Source organism: Heloderma suspectum, chromosome 7 (genome assembly GCF_057233095.1).
Source record: "Heloderma suspectum isolate Gila_16-S chromosome 7, 16-S_ref, whole genome shotgun sequence".
NCBI classification, from domain to species: domain Eukaryota; kingdom Metazoa; phylum Chordata; class Lepidosauria; order Squamata; family Helodermatidae; genus Heloderma; species Heloderma suspectum.
Genome location: NC_139464.1, coordinates 34282015 through 34303370, shown reverse-complemented (window position 1 = coordinate 34303370; position 21356 = coordinate 34282015). Strand labels below are relative to the sequence as shown.

The 21356-nt window shown below is 43.8% G+C and overlaps 1 protein-coding gene across 8 annotated transcripts in view; it reads left to right on the top strand.

The window, feature by feature from the left end:
* Positions 1–21356, top strand: part of IGF1 (insulin like growth factor 1) — a 100221-nt gene that overhangs the window by 12604 nt on the left and 66261 nt on the right. For all 8 annotated transcript variants that reach the window (XR_014784263.1, XR_014784261.1, XR_014784262.1 and 5 more), the window contains exon 2: positions 2607–2766. Coding sequence is in view for 4 of the 8 variants with exons in the window: in XM_084809606.1 (XP_084665732.1) it covers positions 2607–2766 (160 nt within the window). In the remaining 4 variants the exon portion in view is untranslated. The remainder of the gene's footprint in view (positions 1–2606; positions 2767–21356) is intronic.

Genomic DNA, 21356 nt, shown 5'->3' with positions numbered 1-21356 from the left:
CACAGCACACACCCCACAGCTCACTAGCTGTCTCCTCATAAGCAGGAGACGGCTCGCAATCCTTGGGGGTGTTTCCACCAGTGATTTACCTCCTCAACTGACAAGGCACAGCGTGATCTTGAGGCTCCAATTCTCCTTTGTTTGGTTTATTGCCTTAGGAGGAAACTTCTTCATTATAGGGATTCTGTGAGTTAAAATGGGGGCTGGTTTCTGTCTTTGTGTTTACTGCTGTCTTTCCAGCACAAGCATATGTGTGTTTACTCAGAAGTAACTCCCATTGTGGTCAATGAGCCTTGCTTCTGAAATGCAGGTGCATCTGGACTTTCAGGGGAAAGGAGGAAGGGGGGGAGCCTCTCTTATTGGCTGAGCAGCCCCTGCCAGTCGATGGTGTTCACCCCACCCCCACCAGGAAGTATGTTCTGTGAAGCGATTTTTGCTGCTCGTGGAACCCTGCATGGATCACATTGCAGCAAAACAGACTCCTTTTAAAAAATCTAGTACTCCTCCATTAGCTTCTCTGTGTCCTGGAAATATGGCCATACACAGCCAAGCAGCCAAGAGAGCCAGTGTGGCACTAGGGATGGGGGAGAATTTCTCCCTGAAACTTCGGAGGGCCGAGTGCCAACGCATTCGGCCCCCCGAAATCGGCGGTGAAATTCTCCGCCACCCCACCACCACCCCCACCACCCCGGGATGGGACTTACCTTTCACGAATGTCCCTCCCGGCAGCGGGTCCCGGCGGCGGTTCGTCGGGTCTTCATCAGGGGCGGGGGCGGCAGCTGGTCTTTTGACCGGCTGCCGCTGCCGCCATTACAAGTTAAAAAAAAAAACACCCCCGTGATAGGCTACGTAACGATTAACGTGGCCTATCACGGCTAGATTTGCAAAGTCAGTCTTAATAGGCTACATTAATCGTCACGTAGCCTATCACGGGTGACTTTGAAAAAAAAAAAAGCACGTACGCAAATGGCGGCCCCCATAGTGAGCCGCCATTTATGTTCCTTATTTGGTCCCTGTCGTCTATGTAAAGATTTACGTAGACTACGGCGAAAATAAGGGCAACGCAAATAGCAAATAGCGTTGCCCTTATTTTCACCGTAGACTACGTAAACCTTTACGTAGACTACAGGGACCAAATAAGGAACGTAAATGGCAGCTCACTATGGGGGCTGCCATTTGCGTACGTGCTTTTTTTTTTTTCAAAGTCACCCGTGATAGGCTACGTGACGATTAACGTAGCCTATCAAGGCTGACTTTGCAAATCTAGCCGTGACAGGCCACGTTAATCGTTACGTAGCCTATCACGGGGGTGGTTTTTGTTTTTTGTTTTTTCGCGGCCGGGTAGACGGGGCACTTCTACCCGGCCTGATTTTTGCCGGTGAGGGATGGGGCGCCTCCCGCCCCGCCTGAATTTCAGCCGGGCGAGGCAGAAAGACACCCCCCCCTCGCATGAACTTCGGGGGGAGAAGCGAAGCGCCTCCCCCCCCCCGCGAAAAAAGCTGCGGGACAAGGTAAGTCCCTTTCGTACATCCCTATGTGGCACAGCGGCTAGAGTGTTGGACTGGGAGCTGGGAGATCCGGGTTCTTGTCCCCACTCAGCCATGGAAGCTCACTGGGTGACTTTGGGCCAGTCACAGACTCTCAGCCCAACCCACCTCACAGGGTTGTTGTTGTGAGGCTGAAATAGAGAGGAGGAGGATTATGTACACTACCTTGGGTTCCTTAAGGAGGAAAAAAGGTGAGATATAAATGTAATAAATAAATAAATAAACAAACAAATAAATAAATAATCAAGCAAGCAAGCGGAGGGAGGAGGCAGCGCAGCGCTGAGAAGTATAGCTCTCCTCATTGAGAGTTTTTGTGGGAAAAGCTCAAATTTCAGCTGCAACTGGTACAAAACGTCCTGGGCTAAACTGTCTGAAATTTGGAAGGTGGGATCCCCTCTATGTCAGCAGAGAGGCCTCCAGGTTTAATGCATTTATCATGAAAACTGAAAAAGTTATGGCCATTTGTGTTTTCCCATGCAAGTCAATGGGAAAATGCCCAAACCGAGAGGTGCACAGATCCGAATCTCACTTCAGATCCAGAACTGAGTCGAAGCAGAGGGGGTCTGAACTGGTCTGAGTCGAAGTGGGGCTGATTTGGAGGGTCCGAAGTGGCATCTGAAGCGAAGCGGGGGGGTGTCCGTGCACAGCCCTAATTTAAAGGCATCCTCTGCTTGAGGGACCATCCAGTCCAAGTCCATTTTAAAGATAAATAATTATAAGAAGGGAGAGCAGGGGCTTTGCAGCTGCCCATTTACACTTAGCACCTGGAGAGCAGATTAGGCAGGCAGGCAGGCAGGCACGCTAGTCACCTGGTCACAGTCTTCCCCATGACGTTGAGATGTATTCTCATTGAAATTACAGTAATTCTTTCTGAGTTTACATAGATACCTATAATTCAGCATATGCAAATTCTATGCAAATTCATGCCTTCTTTTTTATGATGCATTTCTTCTTTTGGGGGAGAAAGGGGAAGCAATGTGTTAGTGGCCACGTTAGCAGGCCCCGCTTCAGAAGTCTAGTGGCAAACTCTGACGCAGAACTTTCTATTTCCTTTGGCAGGTGAAGATGCTCACTGTGTCCTACGCTCATCTCTTCTACTTTGGCCTGTGTTTGCTCACGTTAACCAGTTCGTCTGCTGCTGCTGGCCCCGAGACACTTTGTGGTGCTGAGCTGGTCGATGCTCTTCAGTTTGTCTGTGGAGAAAGAGGTTTCTATTTCAGTAAGTTTGAACATCCACTATTATTTCTCTCATTCAAGAGTCCTACTATTCTCCCAGCAGTCCTTCTGGGAGAAGGGGGTGCAGCCCTTGGAGCTGTGTGCATGAAAAGTTTGATCAAGCCACAAAACAAAGACAAAAAAACAAATCTATTAAAAGTGGCTTACTCTCCTGAATCCCAGAACTCAAAGACTGAGTAAAGCACATCATTTGCTCTGTGTTCAGCATCTCCCCCCCTCCCCACTCCTCAAAGCTGTAATGAGTTTTCCTTTTCAAAAATATTATGCCTTTTAACTACTTCCCAGCTCCTTCTCTCATACTTTTACTGTGTTTGGTGATATCCCCATCACCAGCAGCCAAAAAAGACTCTCTAAATGGAAAGGTACAACATGCTGCACCTGGCAACTCTTTAGAGCTGCACTATAGTACATTTAAATCTGTCAAGAATTGGGTGCCACATTGCCTTACATGCCCATTTTGCTGTATAGGTATGCCTGTGACTGCGTGGATGGAAATGTACCACAGCTCAGGGGAAGAGTGCATGCTTTGCCTGCAAAAGATCTCAGGTTGAGTTCCCAGTATCTCTAGTTAAAACAGAGAACAACCTGTGGCCCAAAGCCCACATGCAGCCCCCAAGGCCTTTATTGTGGCCACCAAGGGTGCCCTGAATCCCCTGCTGCCAATTTCCTTAACCCAGCGGTCCTGATACAGATCCTTCTTTCCTCTCTGGTAGCAGTAGTCAGGATAGAGTGATCTGCATCAGGAACACTGGCAGAGGGTGTGGAGAGGAGGTTCTCCATTGGAAAGGTGATCTGTATCAGGATCTCTGTGAGCATTCCACACTTAAAGGCAGCCCAGAAATAATTTTAGATAGATAAATAGATTGGGGGGGGTGCACGCATGCATGCGTGTGTGCATGCATGCATGCGTGTGTGCACGCATGCATTCCTTGACCCAACATGGTATGTGTCCCTTGGAGATGAAAAGGCTGTGCACCCCTAACTTGAAAGGATCAGTGATTGATTTGATTTGATTTGTACCCCTCCTTTCTATCAAGAAAAATGCCACTCAAGGCAGCAGAAGGTAATGTGAAAATCCTCTGTAGACCCATTGACAGTAAGAGTGGATAGTACTGGGTTGAGTAGACAATACTCTGACCTGGTATAAGGCATCTTTCTATGTTCCTTTATACTATTGCCAGCCAGGACCCAAACCATTCCAAAATCTAGACCAAGCTATCTGTTGCAATATTAAGTAGTTTCTAATATCTTATTCTTAAGCTGAATTGTTAACATGTTGGTTATTTCCATCTCTAAGAGCCACACACTGCTGACAAGGATTTGTCCTCAATTATCAATAGGTGTTCAAGGTATGTCCTAACTGTGAGAAATATGGACATGTGTGCTGCCCCCATGGTCTTTCCCATGTATTGTATCAATTCAAAAAGTCTTAGATGAATTTAAGAAGTAGAAACAATGTTCCAAAAGAATGTCCTTTAAAACTGTGCACACTTCTGCGTCAATTGCAGAAATAATGTTTTAAAAGAAAGAGCTATAAAACTTGCACAAGTTGGAGCACCAAAATTGTATAAAAATTGGAGCGTCATCAATTATTGCAAGATTTTTTTCTACTGAATTAAAATTATTTGGCCCTCTCTTGCTATAGCTGTGCACTGATTATCTTGCTTATCCAGAACAGGTTTCTCCACATGGATCAAGTGGACAAAATGTACATAAAGGCTGGAATGTGGAGAAAATAGGAAGTAATGGCTAATACTTACATCAAGTTATCTGGCCCTGATTTATGCTGCAGTCCTTTATACACTTACCCATTAAACTCTATGGTGCTTACTTTTGAATAGACATGCATAAGATGTGTGCTGTTAAAAAAAAGTCTTAGGACAGGAAAGAACTTCCATTTGCATGAAACTATCATCCTTCCTCTGTGAAACCTGTACGAGTTGAAAGATTTCCATTTTCTTCTTTCCAGAGTTGCCATCACTATTCAGACAGAAATAGGTATAAAAGATTTTTATGAAGTACAACCTGACCTTGCCTTATCTTCTCATATTGTTGACGCTTGCAAGAATTTTTTACATGGTCTTCCTCTTGAAGGCCACAGAGAACCATGATTCTGATATCAGTCTCATTGACACCAATGGGAAGACTCTCATCAATTCCAGTAGACTTGGGAACTGGATCCATTCATTCAAGTGATGCTAAAGCATTCTGAGCATCACTGTATGAAGGGGAAACAATAAAAATTTTACTGTTAGGATGTGGAGAGATCACCAAGCATTTTTCAAAGAATGCCCAAGTGGAAAACTCCTCTTTCATAATAGGTGGTTCTTTTTTGTGTTTTGCCAATCATCTTTTGTTCAGCTGGCAACTCATCGCTGAGGTCTGTCTCTGGAAATAGATAAAGTTACCAGAGTGATCAATGCAATAATGAAACTGTAAAGGTACATGTATTTCTGGTGTGGAGTTAAATTGGTTGCAATGCTACTCTTATGCTAAGGTTGTCTAACTCAAAACTCAGTTAAGTTTTGAATTACTGATTCAATGAGTAATGGGCCAAGGCTGGAAACTGTAGCCATGGAGTAACAGACAAAACCTGACTGCATTTGTGCTGAAAGTTTGTTGGACATGTACATGAATATATTAGACAGCAATTGTGGTCTCATTACTGTGTGTCAGTAAACTCTCCTTATGTACTCTTTTTGAAGTTAAATGAAAAAAAATTGCAGCAGAGATTGCTATGCTGCTTGCTATCTTTTAGGGGTGTGAAAGACCTTTTTCCCTGCCTCATAACTCCATTCATTTTGTCTACTAAAAGACTAATTTGTTTCATTATGAATTCATTAATTTTGTTCATTGGTTGAGGTTACATTCATTTTGATACTTACAGTTTTTGTTCTTTCTGTTCTTTTTTCTTTCTTTTTTTGACAATATTTTTGCAACCAGCTGCAGCAGGAGTGTTGAATTCAGCAGCCGCTCTTTCCCCCAAAATGCCCCAGATATTCTGAGACATTCTGACCAAAAAAAAGTGACTGCCAAGTGGGGGCTGTCATTTTTGTGAGGCAGCTTTCAATTTCTACACTCACACACACACACACACACACACACAAATGCCCTGTAATACTGCAATGTCTGAGGCATTCTGGAGAAAAATGGTAGCCACCAAACTCTGCATTGCTTCTGCCAGAACAATTTACCCCGTCCACCCTCCAAATGGGAGTCCCATTCATGCCTCTCTGCATCTATTTCAGAACAGATTAAAATTGAACAGAATGGGTGTGATTTAAGATTTCAGGGCAGCCTACAACCCATTGAATCACATCACAGACACTTTCCGTCTTTAAAACAACTAAAATGACAACGTTAAAATGGCTGGTTGAATAAGAATGTACTTTGCCTGGCTCCAAAAAGGTTGCAATGTCAAGCCTCTCCAGGGAAAAGGCTGCCACTGCTGAGGAAACCTTTTCCTGTGTTGTGAAATAATGGCCTTCTGATAAAGAAGGCATCTGGAACTTTCAACAGAAGATCTTAGAGCAAGGGCAGATTGATATGGGATTAATATGGTATCTCGGTCCCAAAAAAATTAGGACTTTAAAGTAGGGATGTTGGAGAAATCTGCAATGGAACCAAATGAGTGGATTTTTATCAGGCAGCAGATTCTGGAGGGCATTGGTGGCAGCCTCTGGGCTGTTGCTCCTAAACTCCCCAGCTGTTCTCTTCTGTCTGAGCAAAAAGGTGTGTATGCTGCACAACCTTTCCTGTAGCCCCTAAAGTAGCCTGCAGCCTCAGGTGTGGTGGAGGACATTATCTCATCACTAGCGTTGAAGGACGACTGAACTGCATATCCAGCCGGCTTCAGTACATGGTATGAGTTATGGGCACCATTTTTCCCTCTGCCTGAGGCAGCACAGAGTCTTGGGCTGTCCCTGCTGGAGATGTGCAAGCATCCCTGGGTTTGCCCCAAAAGAGAGTGAGGTTTTGCAGGATCCCAGCAATCGCAGCTAGAACCTAATTGGCATAAGAACTGGTTCATCAATATAAATTATAAGGGATATCTGCACTAAAAATTTAGTTTTATATTACATCAATTCTCATTAATTCCCTGAAGAAATTCTGGGCATTGCAGCTTAGATCCCTAAGAGTCCTGACAGAGCTACAGTTCCCAGGGTTCCTTGGGTAGAGGGAAAATCTATTAGACAAATCTGCAGGGTACCTACACAGTCGTCATCACCATGGCCATATACTCTCATAATGCTAAACTATAGTTACCATAGTTTAGTGTTACAAGGAGAAGCCCACAGTAAACCTTGGGCTCACTCCTCTCTCTCCTTCTCCAGTGTGGCTATGAGGAGGAGGAGGATACTGGAGACTTCCACTTCCATTTTAGATTAACCACAGTTTAGCATGTCATCCCAACCCTAAACCAGCCTTCCCCAACCTGGTGCCCTCCAGATGTTTCAGACTACAACTCCCATCAGCCCCAGCCAGCAAGGCCAGTGGTTGGGAATGCTGGGCATTGTAGTCCAAAATATCTGGAGGGCACCAGGTTGGGGAAAGCTGTCCTAAATTGTAGTTAATCTTAAGTATGGTTTGTTGAAGCAAGCCAGCTTCATAAACTATGGTTTGCAGTTGCCTTGTTTCAATGAACCATAGTTCAACCAGTTCATCCTGCTTCAGAGTTCAAGATAAGCTCTGGTTGATTGAAAACAGAAGCAAAAGCTTCTGAACTCCTCCTTATAGTCATGCTAGAGGAGGAGTGGGGAGCTGGCAAGCTGAGGCCCACCACAGCTCTTCCGTGGCATGCTAAATTATGGTATAGTGTTGTGTGTGAAATTATATGTGTATTTTAACTCTGTTAGCAGCCATGATATTCAAGCTTTTGATCAGCCTTTAAGCATTAAGCTCCTGGGATTCTGAGTCAACACAGTACTTTCTGGATTGACAGTCTCAGAGACCTGAAGTCCTCTGTTTATTCACAGAGCCAGCTTGGGTAGCAGGCAGGGGCAATGCAAGATTCCCCACACCATTCCACCCAATGGGCCTCAACCATGACCCAGAGGGACTACCTCTCAGGGTGAGAGAGTGCCATTCATTCCATATACTGATTCTGTCCTTGAAATGCTCTGCCAGAAATGCCAACGAGTGTACTAATTAATTAGTTCTTATTGTGTTGGCACAGTTTTTCGTTTTTGCTTTTTGCGATGTGGACACAGGTCCATTGGCCTCTAGACTAAACCCTGCAGTTGGGGGTGTATCACTTAATGGCTGCCAGCAATAAAATTAATGTTCCGTGTAAGGTCAGGTCTAGTAGTTATTGCTTGAGTGGAAGATCTCCAAGGAAAACAAGCTGTTCAGGAAATGCTTATTCAGTTGACCTTACTTTGCCATCTGAGTCAGTCCATGCTCAGGGTTAGAGAGAAGCCATCATTTGGCTGATGAAGAGACATCCTAGCCACTGAAAAAGATCCAATACTGTGGTTTTTCAAGTATAAAAGAAGGGCTACCTTTAGGAAACCTGAGTTTTCTCTTCCCCACCCCATTACTGTTAATGAGATAGGAGGGGTTTTTTTTCCCCCTATTGGTATTTTATTGGAGAGAGAGAGAGAGTCTGTCTGTCTGTCTGTCTGTCTCTCTGTCTGTGTCTGTCTCTCTTTTTCTGCCTATAAAAACATTCATGGAGATATCACAGAAAGAGAGAGTGAGTGAGACAGAGATGTCATAAAATTCAGCTTTCTAAATATAACAATTTTGCTAGGGTAAAGGTTCTGAAAAGTATTGCACTTAGTGTCAAAAGCTGGTCTTCTACCTACTAACTGAGTATTGGACTATATGCTTCAATTGTTGTTCAGTCATTAAGTCATGTCCGACTCTTCGTGACCTCATGGACCATGGCACGCCAGGCCTTCCTGTCCTCCACTCTCTCCCGGAGTGTGCTCAAGTTCATATTCATTGCATCGGTGATGCTATCTAGCCATCTCAACCTCTGCCATCCCCTTCTCCTTTTGCCTTCAATCTTTCCCAGCATCAGGGTCTTTTCCAGTGACTTTTCTCTTCACATTAGGTGGCCAAAATATTTGAGCTTCAGCTTCAGTATCTGTACTTCCAATGAGCATTCAGGCTTGATTTCCTTTAGGATTGACTGATTTGACCTCCTTGCAGTCCAGGGGACTCTTAAGAGTCTTCTCCAGCACCACAGTTCGAAAGCATCAATTCTTCGGCACTCAGCCTTCCTTATAGTCCAGCTCTCACAGCCATACGTTACTACTGGGAAAACCATAGCTTTGATTATACAAACCTTTGTCAGCAAGCTGATGTCTCTGCTTCTTACTATGCTGTCTAGGTGTGCCATAGCTTTCCTCCCAAGGAGCAAGCATCTTTTAATTTCATGGCTACAGTCACCGTCTGCGGTGATCTTGGAGCCCAAGAAAGTAAAATCTGTCACTGCTTCCATTTCTTCCCCTTCTATATGCCAGGAAGTGATGGGGCCAGATGCCATGATCTTCTTTTTTTTAATGTTGAGTTTCAAACCAGCTTTTGCACTCTCCACTTTCACCCTCAACAACAGGCTCTTTAGATCCTCTTCGCTTTCTGCCATTAGGGTGGTATCATCTGCGTATCTGAGGTTGTTGATAATTCTCCCGGCAATCTTAATTCCGACCTGTGATTCATCCAACCCGGCATTTCTCATGACGTACTCTGCATATAAAATAAATAAGCAGGGTGACAATATGCAGCCTTGTCATACTCCTTTCCCAATTTTGAACCAATCGGTTGTTCCATGTCTGCTTCTTACTGTTGCTTCTTGACCCTCATACAAGTTTCTCAGGAGACAGGTAAGGTGGTCTGGTACTCCCATCTCTTTAAGAATTTGCCACAGTTTGTTGTGATCCACACAATCAAAGGCTTTAGCGTAGTCGATGAAGCAGAAATAGACATTTTTCTGGAATTCTCTTGCTTTCTCCATGATCCAGCGAAAGTTGGCGATTTAATCTCTAGTTCCTCTGCCTCTTCGAAACCCCACTTGTACTTCCGGTAGTTCTTGGTTCACATGCTGCTGAAGCCTAGCTTGTAGGATTTTGAGCATAACCTTGCTGGCATGTGAAATGAGCGCAATTGTACAGTAGTTTGAACTCTCTTTGGCGTTGCCCTTCTTTGGAATTGGAATGTAAACTGACCTTTTCCAGTCTTGTGGCCACTGATGAGTGTTCCAAATTTGTTGGCATATTGAGTGCAGCACTTTAACAGCATCATCTTTTAGGATCTTAAATAGCTTAGCTGGAATACTGTCATCTCCGCTAGCTTTGTTGTTACTAATGCTTCCTAAGGCCCACTTGACTTCACTCTCTAGGATGTCTGGCTCAAGTTCAGTGACTGCACTATCATGGCTATCAGGGACATTAAGATCTTTCCTGTATAGTTCTTCTGTGTATTCTTTCCACCACTTCTTAATCTCATCTGCTTCTGTTAGGTCCCTGCCTTCTTGGTCCTTTATCATGCCCGTCTTTGCACAAAACGTTCCCTTGAGATCTCCGATTTTCTTTAAAAGATCTCTAGTCTTTCCCATTCTATTGTTTTCCTCAATGTCTTTGCATGGTTCATTTAAGAAGGCCTTCTTGTTTCTCCTTGCAATTCTCTGGAACTCTGTATTCAGTTGGATATATCTTCCCCTTTCTCCCTTGCTTTTCGCTTCCCTTCTTTCCTCAGCTACTTGTAAAGCCTCATCAGACAGCCACTTGGCTTTCTTGCATTTCTTTTTCTTTGGGATGGATTTCGTTGCTGCCTCCTGAACAATGTTACGGACCTCCGTCCATAGTTCCTCAGGCACTCTGTCTATCAGGTCTAATCCCTGAAATCTATTCCTCACCTCCACTGTGTATTCATAAGGGATATACTTTAGGTCATACCTGAATGGTTTAGTGGTTTTCCCTACGTTCTTCAATTTAAGCCAAAATTTTGCAAGAAGCAGCTCATGATCTGAGCCACAGTCAGCTCCAGGTCTTGTTTTGACTGACTGTATGGAGCTTCTCCATCTTTGGCTGCAAAGGACATAATCAATCTGATTTCGATATTGACCATCTGGTGATGTCCATGTGTAGAGTCACCTCTTGTGCTGTTGGAAAAGAGTGTTTGCTATGATCAGCGTGTTCTCTTGGCAAAACTCTATTAGCCTTTGTCCTGTTTCATTTTGTACACCAAGGCCATGCTTGTCTGTTATCCCCATTATTTCTTGACTTCCTACTTTAGCATTCCAATCCCCTATGATGAAGAGGACATCTTTTTTTGGTGTTAGTTCTAGAAGGTGTTGTAGGTCTTCATAGAACCAATCAACCTCAGCTTCTTCAGCCTTATTGGTTGGGGCATAGACTTGAATTACTGTGATGTTGAATGGTTTGCCTTGGATTCGTACTGAGATCATTCTATCGTTTTTGAGATTGTACCCCAGTACTGCTTTTCCCACTCTTTTGTTGACTATGAGTGCTACTCCATTTCTTCTAAGGGATTCTTGCCCACAGTAGTAGATATAATGGTCACCTGAATTAAATTCACCCATGCCTGTCCATTTTAGTTCGCTGATTCCCAAGATGTCAATGTTCAATCTTGCCATCTCATGTTTGACCACCTCCAGCTTACTTTGATTCATTGACCTTACATTCCAGGTTCCTAAACAATATTGTTCTTTACAGCATCGGACTTTCACCACCAGACATATCCACAGCTGACTGTCCTTTCGGCTTTGGCCCAGCCGCTTCACTCTTTCTGGTGCTACTTGGAAATTCCCTCTGCTCTTCCCCAGTAGTATATTGGACACCTTCCAACCTGAGGGGCCCATCTTCTGGCGTCATCTCTTTTAGCCTTGTGATACATTCCATGGGGTTTTCTTGGCAAGAATACTGGAGTGAGTTGCCATTTCCTTCTCCAGTGGACCACATTTTGTCAGAACTCTCTGCCATGACCTGTCCATCTTGGGTGGCCCTGCACGGCATAGCTTATGGCTTCACTGAGTTACGCAAGCCCCTTCACCACAACAAGGCAGTGATCCATGAAGGGGTATGCTTCACTATTACTGATCAAATCTGGTATCTCCAGGAACCACGTCGCTCATGATAGAACAGGGAATATTAGCCAAACCTAAGCCCTTGACAACATGGAGTGCAGTTTTTTAGCACATGGTTCTTTTTTGGCAGATAGTATTGGTTGCTTATGTGTCGCTTCTAAATCATAATCCGCCCCAAGCTCTAGGGATAATGTGGGCTAGAAATAAACATAGATCTTCAAATCGTAGGTTCTCACGCTTGGATTTCATGTAGTATTACACCCAATGTTTCTGATGCTTGATGTTCTTAATGTGAAACCTGCTGTTCTGAAGAGTGGAACACCCCTGCTTGTCACTCTTTTCAAAAGACCTTTCATGTCTATTCGCATTGTTGCCCTGATCTCCTTCTGCTTTGGTTTTGGATATTTATTTGTTTGTTTGAAAGAACATGGCACACACTCTTTAGCCTTGTGCAGGCATTCAGCCTGCTCACCTGCTGCAGGAGTATCACACGCAGGCCCTGCTCCTGCCATTCCTGTCCCTGGCCTACTTCCTGTGTTGTGCCAGGAAGTCTAAAGGGAGAATCTACTCATGCTCACTTGAACACAAGTACAACCTGCTACCTGATTGTGAGACTTCTTTCTCAGGGTTTCCAGTCTCACAGAGGCTTCTACTCGTGTTCAAGTCAATGCCGGTAGAAGCCCCCTTCAGACATTCACTGTCAACACTGGGGAGGTTGGCATCTGAGCAGACACTGGAGGTGAGGTTTGCATGTGTGCCCTAACCTGTGTAGCCCTCACATGAGCAGGCTGGATACCTGCACAGGGCTTGTGTTTTAGCCACATTTTAGCACATAAAAATGCACTGTTTTGAAACAAACACCTTGCAGCGCACTGACGTGTCCAAACAACACCTGGATTTAAAAACAATGGCAGAATTCCAAGTTTCTTTTCTTTTTTCTTTTCTTTTTTAGTTAAAAGAAGCAAACCTGTTCTGGTGCACATGAATGTCTAGACATTTGTGCTGTTGTATGATGTTCAACTACAAAAATCCCCCTCATGATCATTTTTTGTGCATATGAAAAATAAACTGGAGAAAATTGGGAATACTTTTTGAGGGATGGGGAACTGTTTACAAAAACTAGCCCCCCAGTTCAGCTAAAATCCCATGATTTCTTGTCCAATTTCCATGGAAGAGTTTGGCAGCATTTAAAGTTCCAACAGGAAATAGTGCCTAATGATTAAGGTATGACTGAGACTGAATACCTGCCAACTTTTGGGACTGATTTGTTGTGAGACATTGGACTGGTTCGGACATCATGCCAAACTGAGAACAAGCCCAGCCTCCCCTACCCCACCTGCACTGTGCACCCTCCCTTTCTCCTCCTCCAGTGCAGCCATGAGGCATAGTTTGGAAGCTTTCACCTCCATATGAGATCAACCACAACTTAGGGTGCAATCCTGTCAAGACAGATGTCAGCCTCCAAACTCAGAGACTGATGCCTATCCAAGGCAGGGCAGATGGAGCATGGAGGCAATCCTCCTTACAACAACCAAGTAAGAAGGATCAGTATTGGGGACCATAGAGGGAGGAGGGGCCACAGGAGAAGGGATGGACGGATCATAGCTCAATGGAAAAGCACATGCTTGCATGCAGAAGGTCCAGTCCCTGACATCTCTAGTTAAAAGAATCTGGCAACAAGTGATAGCAGAAACCTCTCTCTGCCTGCAGCCTAGAAAGCCACTGCCAGTCAGTCTAGGTGGATAAATACTCTGACCGGGTATAAAGCCGCTTCCATCATCATCATCATCATTCCCATCTAGCAGACTGGAGGCTATGGCTGAAAGGGTAGTAGCTTCCTTAAAGCCACATGGTAAGAGGTGATAGTTCAGCCAGGGATATCTCAGTCCGACAGCTCAGCTGCTTAGCCACTATACATAAATCAACTCACAATTGAAGAGAAACGAGCATACACCCACAGCTCAAAGAATTATCCACAGATACAATAGGCGGGGGAAAGCAATGAGAGATGAAAAACACAGAAGGAAAAGCTGGCCAAGAGCAGCTGGGCGATAAAGAACAAGTCATATTTCACCGAGCAAAGCCATCTTGAACCAGTTGCCAAATAGTATCCAGCGTTTCCAAGCTGTTTCTCTTTATATGGCATTCCATTATTTGCTGCTTGATAGCCCAAATTCCATGGCATGGTGAAATGGTGGCTTTCCAAGCTCACAATAAGATGCTTGGCAACCAAGACAAATCTTTGTATCTGAGCCAGGTGGCCCTAGGGGCCCACACAGCTGGAAAATCACCTGAAATTTTATGACTTTTTCAGAAGGAACCACAGGTATTCAAGACAAGACAAGACTTTGACATTTGATTTTTTTAAAAAGTTCCTCCCATATAATAAGGCTGTGAAGCCATAATTTATGCACTAAATTGGAGCCAGGAGATGTACATTTCTAGCATGCATCCAAAGAATTAATTCCCCTACTTTTTCAGGTCAAACCATCCACAAAGATTTGATATACATCAAATGAGGCTTAGGATCCAAAGTGAGATAATGCTCAATAGATTTCTAGAGGTGAGCAAGCTCTCCCACTACTCTCCTCTTTCCCAGCACCCAGCCCAAATCAGGAAGAATAAGGATCATTTTTTCTGAACCAGTCTGAAGCTCATAAAAATGACCTCCCATCCCTAAAACTCTCCCACACACTCTCCCTTTCTCTTCCTTTACCTGTAAAGTGGTGGAAGCAACAGTGGCATAACAGGGGGAACCATAGGGGAAAGAGAGAAGATTTGTTGTTCTTGTTGAAGACCCCCAGGTCTTCTGCACACTATATGCTGCATCAGAGTGACAATGAGGGTGGGAGGGAAGGGATAAACCTCTTCTGCCGCCACCACCACTGCTTGTCAGATAAGGCAAGGGAAGTGAGGTAAGCTTTTGTGGACAGGGATGGCTGTAGGGTGGCCATTTATGAATCGCAAAAAAAGAGAGCACATGCCTCACCCCAAAAAAGAAGAAAAAATGGACAGTGATTAGCATAATATTGGCATATGCTAATTTGTATGTATAGATGCAAATTTAAAAATAATAATTATGATTTAAATGGAAACAGAACATTTCACCATAGTGTGGAAGACTGTAACCACATGGCCTCTGTGCCTGCCTGTTCAGGTGCTAACTGTTGATGGGCCTCCGTTATTGTGATTCCCTTTCTTTCTTTCTTTCTTTCTTTCATTATAATAAAACAGTTTAAAACAATAAAATTCTACAATAAAAACATTTTCTAAAATACCCTAACCCACCCCAGATGCCTGCCTGAACAACCACATTTTTAATGCACAGCGGAAGCTCATTAAAGAGGGGGCATGGCGGAGTTCCCTAGGGAGGGAGTTCCACAGAGTGGGGGCCACCACAGAAAAGGCCCTCTCCCTCGTCCCCACCAGTCTAGCTGTCCTGGCTGATGGGACAGAGAGAAGGCCATCCGAGGCTGATCTTGTTAAGCGGCCTGTCTGGTGTTGCTGGAGGTGCTCCTTAAGATAGGCTGGGCCGGAACCATATAGGGTTTTAAAGGTCAAAACCAACACCTTGAATTTGGCCCGGAAAACAACTGGTAACCAGTGCAACTCCTTCAGCACCGGAGTGATGTGATCTCGCCGGCGGCTGCCTTTAATCAGGCAAGCCGCCGTGTTCTGTACCAACTGCAGCTTCCGAACCGTCTTCAGGGGTAACCCCACGTAGAGCGCATTACAGTAGTCTAAACGAGAGGAGACCAGGGCATGTAATACCGATGGGAGCAGATGGTCGGGAAGGAAGGGGCGCAGCCGCTGTATCAGATGGAGTTGATACAGCGCTGTCTGGCTCACAGCTGACAGCTGGGAGTCCAAAATGACCCCCAGGCTGTGGACCTGGTCTTTCAAGGGTAGCCGTACCCCGTTCAACACCAGGTCAACAATAAATAGAGAATGATCCTCTGGTAGCCCTTCAAATACAAGACTGGCCTCTGTAAAAGAGGACACCTGACCATCCTAGCTGGCAGGTATGCAAGAGAGGTCAGGAATTCACCACAAAAAAAACCCAGGAGGATCAATTAGACAGCAATAAAACCCAGGCAAGACAAAACAGAGAGCTGCAATGTTTAATTCCCAATATATATGGTTAGGGAAAGGGAAAGGGGAAAGGAAAGGAAAGGTTCCTCCTGTGCAAGCACCGGGTCATTACTGACCCCTAGAGGGACACTGCTTGCGCTGGTGTTTTCATGGCAGACTGTAGTGGGGTGGTTTGCCATTGCCTTCCCTAGTCATGACTACCCTTCCCCCAGCAAGCTGGGTACTCATTTTACCCACCTCAGAAGGATGGAAGGCTGAGTCGACCTGAGCCGGCTACCCAAGACCCAGCTTCTGCTGGGATCGAACTCAGGCCGTGGAGAGAGTTTCGGTTGCAATACTGCCGCCTACCACTCTGCGCCACATGAGGCTCCTAATATATATGGTTACCCACATGTTTTGAGAGACTTCTGTTTGTCAAGGGCAACTGAAACAGAAATTCTTCAGTTCACATTGATGCTACCTAGAGAAGAATTGGGGGGCTTTAAAAACTCACATCTCATCTGAAGCAGGATTTAACCACCCCAAGTTCTTCTCTGAGCCTGCCTCAAGAGAACTTTGCCAGCAATTCTGTGGATTTCCAACAAGAAAAATCAAAATGGTTGATTCTGTGTTCCTTCCTAGTGTCTTGCCCATGATTCATATAAACAGCACACTCCTTAAGTCAGGGGTAGGCAGAAGATAGATCTACTGGTAGAACTCCCGGTGATTTGCAGTAAATCGGCAGGGTTATCTGGCTTCCAAGTGTTTAACAGTTAACAATAACATAGTGGCTTTTTCCACCTAAAGTAGGCTGCTGAAATGAAAAAGGCTTGAGGTGATCAAGAGGGGACTTTTGTGTGAAATTAGTGTGAGCTCAGTTCAGTTTTGGTACTGAAAACAAATTCCTAGGCTTAGAATGTGCTTAGAGCTACCCAGTTCTTTGACTTTAAGTCTACATATTTTGAACCTGACCCTGGTTGGTAGAACTTGGAGTTCTACAAAGTAGTCCCGACAAGCCTGAAATCTGCCCACCCCTGCATTGAGTAACCAGTTGTACAGAAAGGGGCATTCACATGTTTAACTGAAAGCAAAACACCTAGGGTGAAAAGGATTTAGGCTGCAATGCTATGCACACTGAAGAACATAAGAAGAGCCAAGCTGGATCAGACCAAAGGCCTATTTAGTCCAGCATTCTGTTCACACAGTGGCCAACCAGCTGGCTGTGGGAAGCCCACAAATAGTACATGAGTGCAATAGCATCCTCCCGGTCATGCTTCACCAGCAACTGGTGTACATAGGCATACTGCCTTCAGTACTGGACATAATATAGAGCCATGCCATTGATAGCCTTATCCTACATGAATTTGTCTAATCCCCTTTTAAAGCCATCCAAGTTGGTGGCCATCACTACATCGTATGGTAGCAAATTCCATAGTTTAACTATGTGTTATGCGAAGGAATACTTCCTTTTATCTGTCCTGAATCTCCCACTATTTGTCTTCATGACCCTGGGTTCTGGTACTGTGCAAGAAGGAGAAAAACGTCTCCCTGTCCATTTTCTCCACATGCATAATTTTGTATACCTCTGTCAAGTCTCTCCTTACTCACTTTTTTTCCAAGCCTGAGGTACATTAAGCTGAAAAATGTTCAGTCTCATTAGTGAATGTGATGACTGAAAGGGGATTTGAACCCAGATATTCCTGGTGTGTACAACCCTCTATCCACCCTATCAGGAATTGCCAACATCTTCATGGGAGGATAGTTTTTCCCAACCAGGCTGCTTAGGGGCCAAAGCTTTCATGCTGTCAATGATCCCCAGCCCAAGAAGCTCGACTAGGGAGAGTTCTTTCTACTCAGAGGGATGTCTGCCAGGTGAGAGACTTTGCTTCCTAAAGGTGTTATCTTACCATTCCATTTCCAGGGGAAGAGACTATTTTTCTCTTAAATCTATAGGAGCACCTCATTCATATCATTAATTCAATTATTCAAGGGCCAGTTTGGAATTTTGAGAGAATGTTGGGGGTACACTCACAGAATGTCTGCTATGGGAGAGGCCTGCCCAGATGGAGTCTGAACTCCAAAACACAATACCAATCTTTTGAACCCAAATAAAGATGGTGCTGGAGGGCAGAACTTCATTTTGAAGCGTGCCAACCTCCCAATTAAAAAAAAATCTTAAGAAATAAAATTACAATCAAGAGGGGCAGGGAGCCTGGTGGGCACCAAGAGAGGTGTCCATGGGCACTTTCGTGCTCATGGGCACCATGTTGAAGATGGAAGGAAAAGAGTTCAAAGGGAATAATGTACCCCACACCATCTCTGGAGAATCCAATCCAGGGAAATGGGTAGAAAGTCTACAGTGCAATCTGCTGTTGCTAGTAAGAAAGGGGGCGACAGTCCTCTGGAAAGTGGGACAGAGCCAAATTAATGAATACTTGATTCATTCATCCAGCAGACCTAGCATAAATCTAAACTTTCACAAAATGAAACGCATTTTTCCAGTTACAAAAGTCATCTGTGTGCTTAAAGCAAATCTTCTGAGGCATTGCTTGCCTTAAAAATGAAAACCACAAGCTGGAGTTAAAGACTTGGCACTGGGTAGGAAGAATCATCTAACACATGCTTTCTTGAACAGAAGAAGGAATTTCATAAAAGAATTGGGCAGATTTTGGTCTCTGTGATATTTGGCACTCGGCACCGCCTGTAACCATCCATGATGTAATTTGGCTGTTGGCTTTCTTGTCACTAAGACAATGGGGAAAAAATGCCAGTGTGTTACCCTGATGATGCTGATGGACCTCCCTTAAACCTATAGGCACTTCTATATTTTCATGTGTCTTTTCCAACCCATGTAAAGTGGCAGCTATAATGGCATCAGTTGCTATGTCCAATCCATGCTTGTTCTGACATACTTCAGTTCCTACCTTGAGGGTCCTGACTGAGCTAACACCCAGAGACCACCTCCATACATATGATGGCAATAGATTTCTGCATTTGAGAAGTGTGGTAGGAGTCGGGTTTACATGGAAACATCCAGATATGCAAATGCTGCCATACGTGTGCCTGCATCCATGCTTCATACTGAGTAAAAATTCACCACGTGTATATGGTGCATGTAAAATGCTGCGTCTGGTTTTTTTGCTCTGCTCTGCTTTGCTTTTGGCTGTAGAAGATTTCAAGTGAGAGAGAAGAGCGGAGATCATTATGCTGGAACTGACCCTTGAAGAGCACTGAATGAGAGAACGCTGAGTTTGTCAGCATATTACAAAAACTGGCTGAGCAAGAATTCCAGAAACAAGAGCCACCAGCACCATCACACGCTCCCAGTAGTATCTGGAAAGAAGGTTTATGTGGAGGGATTTGAACCCTGCTGAGCAGAAAAACAAAAGACCAGCAATAGGCAATTTTGTGGCCCATACCGCCTTGCAGTTGCCAACTTTTTCTCAACTGTTTCTCATTTAACTTGTGCAAACAGTCTTTGTTTGAGGAAGCGATGGTAGTTTTTAGCACCTGGAAATGACATAAATTTATAGTTAGACAAGGAATATCAGTTGGAGTTCTTAGTGTGGAGATGCTGGGTACATCTTAAGCTCTGCACAGTTGTTGAACCAATTGGAAACAATGACCACAGTGCTATCAAATTTAATAAGCCATGAATTTCACAGCCACTATTCCTTCGATAAGCTGCTCAAATCAAACTGGTATCTGTAGTGTCTGTCGCTTGATGGCCACTTGCTGGAAACCTGGCTCCATTCGATTCCTAGACAGAAGACAACATTCGAGGAGGAACAACTCAATCCACCCATATATGCTTTCTAAAAGAATTATGTTTTTCATTTGGTGAAATTACTACTGCTACAACAGAGATGATGAGCTGAATGGTTTGAACTGAAGCTGCAGCCAAAGGCAACATTTCAGGCAGATCAATCTTCAGGCGCTGCCTTTGTTGCTGAATGAAAATCAGAAGCTTAATGGCTGGAATCCATTTGCCCTTTATATTAGACAAGGCACAGCAACATCTTCAATGGGATTTGATTGGTGTGTTAGGTCAAATTGAAAAGAAAGGCAGGGGGAAAACCAAGTTACTTAATAGTGGAATCCTGAACTGTGCAGCTTGTTTTTGTGTGTGTAGTCTATGCATTGTTTAGTGTCAAGTTGGCAAAAATTACTCAAAGAAGCACTTGGCAAGTTCAGCATCAGTTCTTGGCATGACTGTCCCTCTTCACTTTTTCACAGAACCTTAAATACCAAGAAATCTTTGACTTGCTTTATTTCTGGCAGATTCTGTTCTATAATCAGCCAAAACCTTTGCACATGATTGCCTCTATTTGTCCTGATATTATTAATGGCTTTGCAATATTTGAGCAGGGGTACCGAGAGTCATTCAGACAAATCATAGAGTCAAGAGAGACCACACAGCCTCTTAATTAAAACCTTTTGCTCAAAATGCTGAAGCATATAAGGCAACCTACATAGCAACTGTGTTCCAGAGCCAGGTTACATGGGCTTCACTGCATATAAGCTGAGTGTATAATGTGCTCTGGATTGTATCCCATCTTTGGGCCTTTTCACATATTACCATTTTTTTGTTGCACATTAAATCACAGAATCTCAATGCAGGACCTGCAGTTAAGAGTGCAGCTATAGCATCCATGACCGATGGTTGCCAAGCTTATATACCTCCAGCAAAGGAGAGCCCGTCAGCTCCTGAGGAAGTCTGTGCCACTGCTGAACAGCTTTTACTGTTAGGAGGTTTTTTCTTCATATGACATGATATATAGATAAACCATGGAAATTGCTTCCTCAGGGTGCAGTGATGGCCACCAACTTAGTAGGCTTTTAAAAGGGATTAGGAAAAAAGTAGGCAGAAAACTCCAGATACAGAAAAAAAAAAAACTTATTGTTTCAAACATGTTTCGAAAATTCAGGAAACTGAAAATGAAACATGACCAAATAAAATTCAATCTCTCACTATGCAGTATTGAAATAAAATTCTTATAACTATTTCAGTTTTTTTTAAAAAAAGCCTTGAGACTTCTAAACCTGTAAATGAAGGGAGTATAATACCAAAAACTATTTTTGTTAAAAACTAACAATAGGAAACATCTTTATAAAACAAACATTGTTTGAAGAACAAAGTATCTAAGAAGAAACCCACCCTGAGAGATAGATGGTTACTGAATTTCCACGTAAGTCACATTTCTCTTTAAAAAGATGAAAGGCAACTTACAACAAAATTATTAAAACATATAAAATATGAAATAGCGAAAAACAATTTCCATTAAAATGCAAAAGCATAATAAAACAACTAAAACATCAGTACAGAATATAAAGTTCCTCATAGGCCTTTAAATGCCTGGGAATAGAGAAAATTCCTGGTGCCAGAAAAATGACAAGTGGGTGCTAGACAGTTCTTACTAAGAATATTCCACAATGGGGGGTGGGGCACC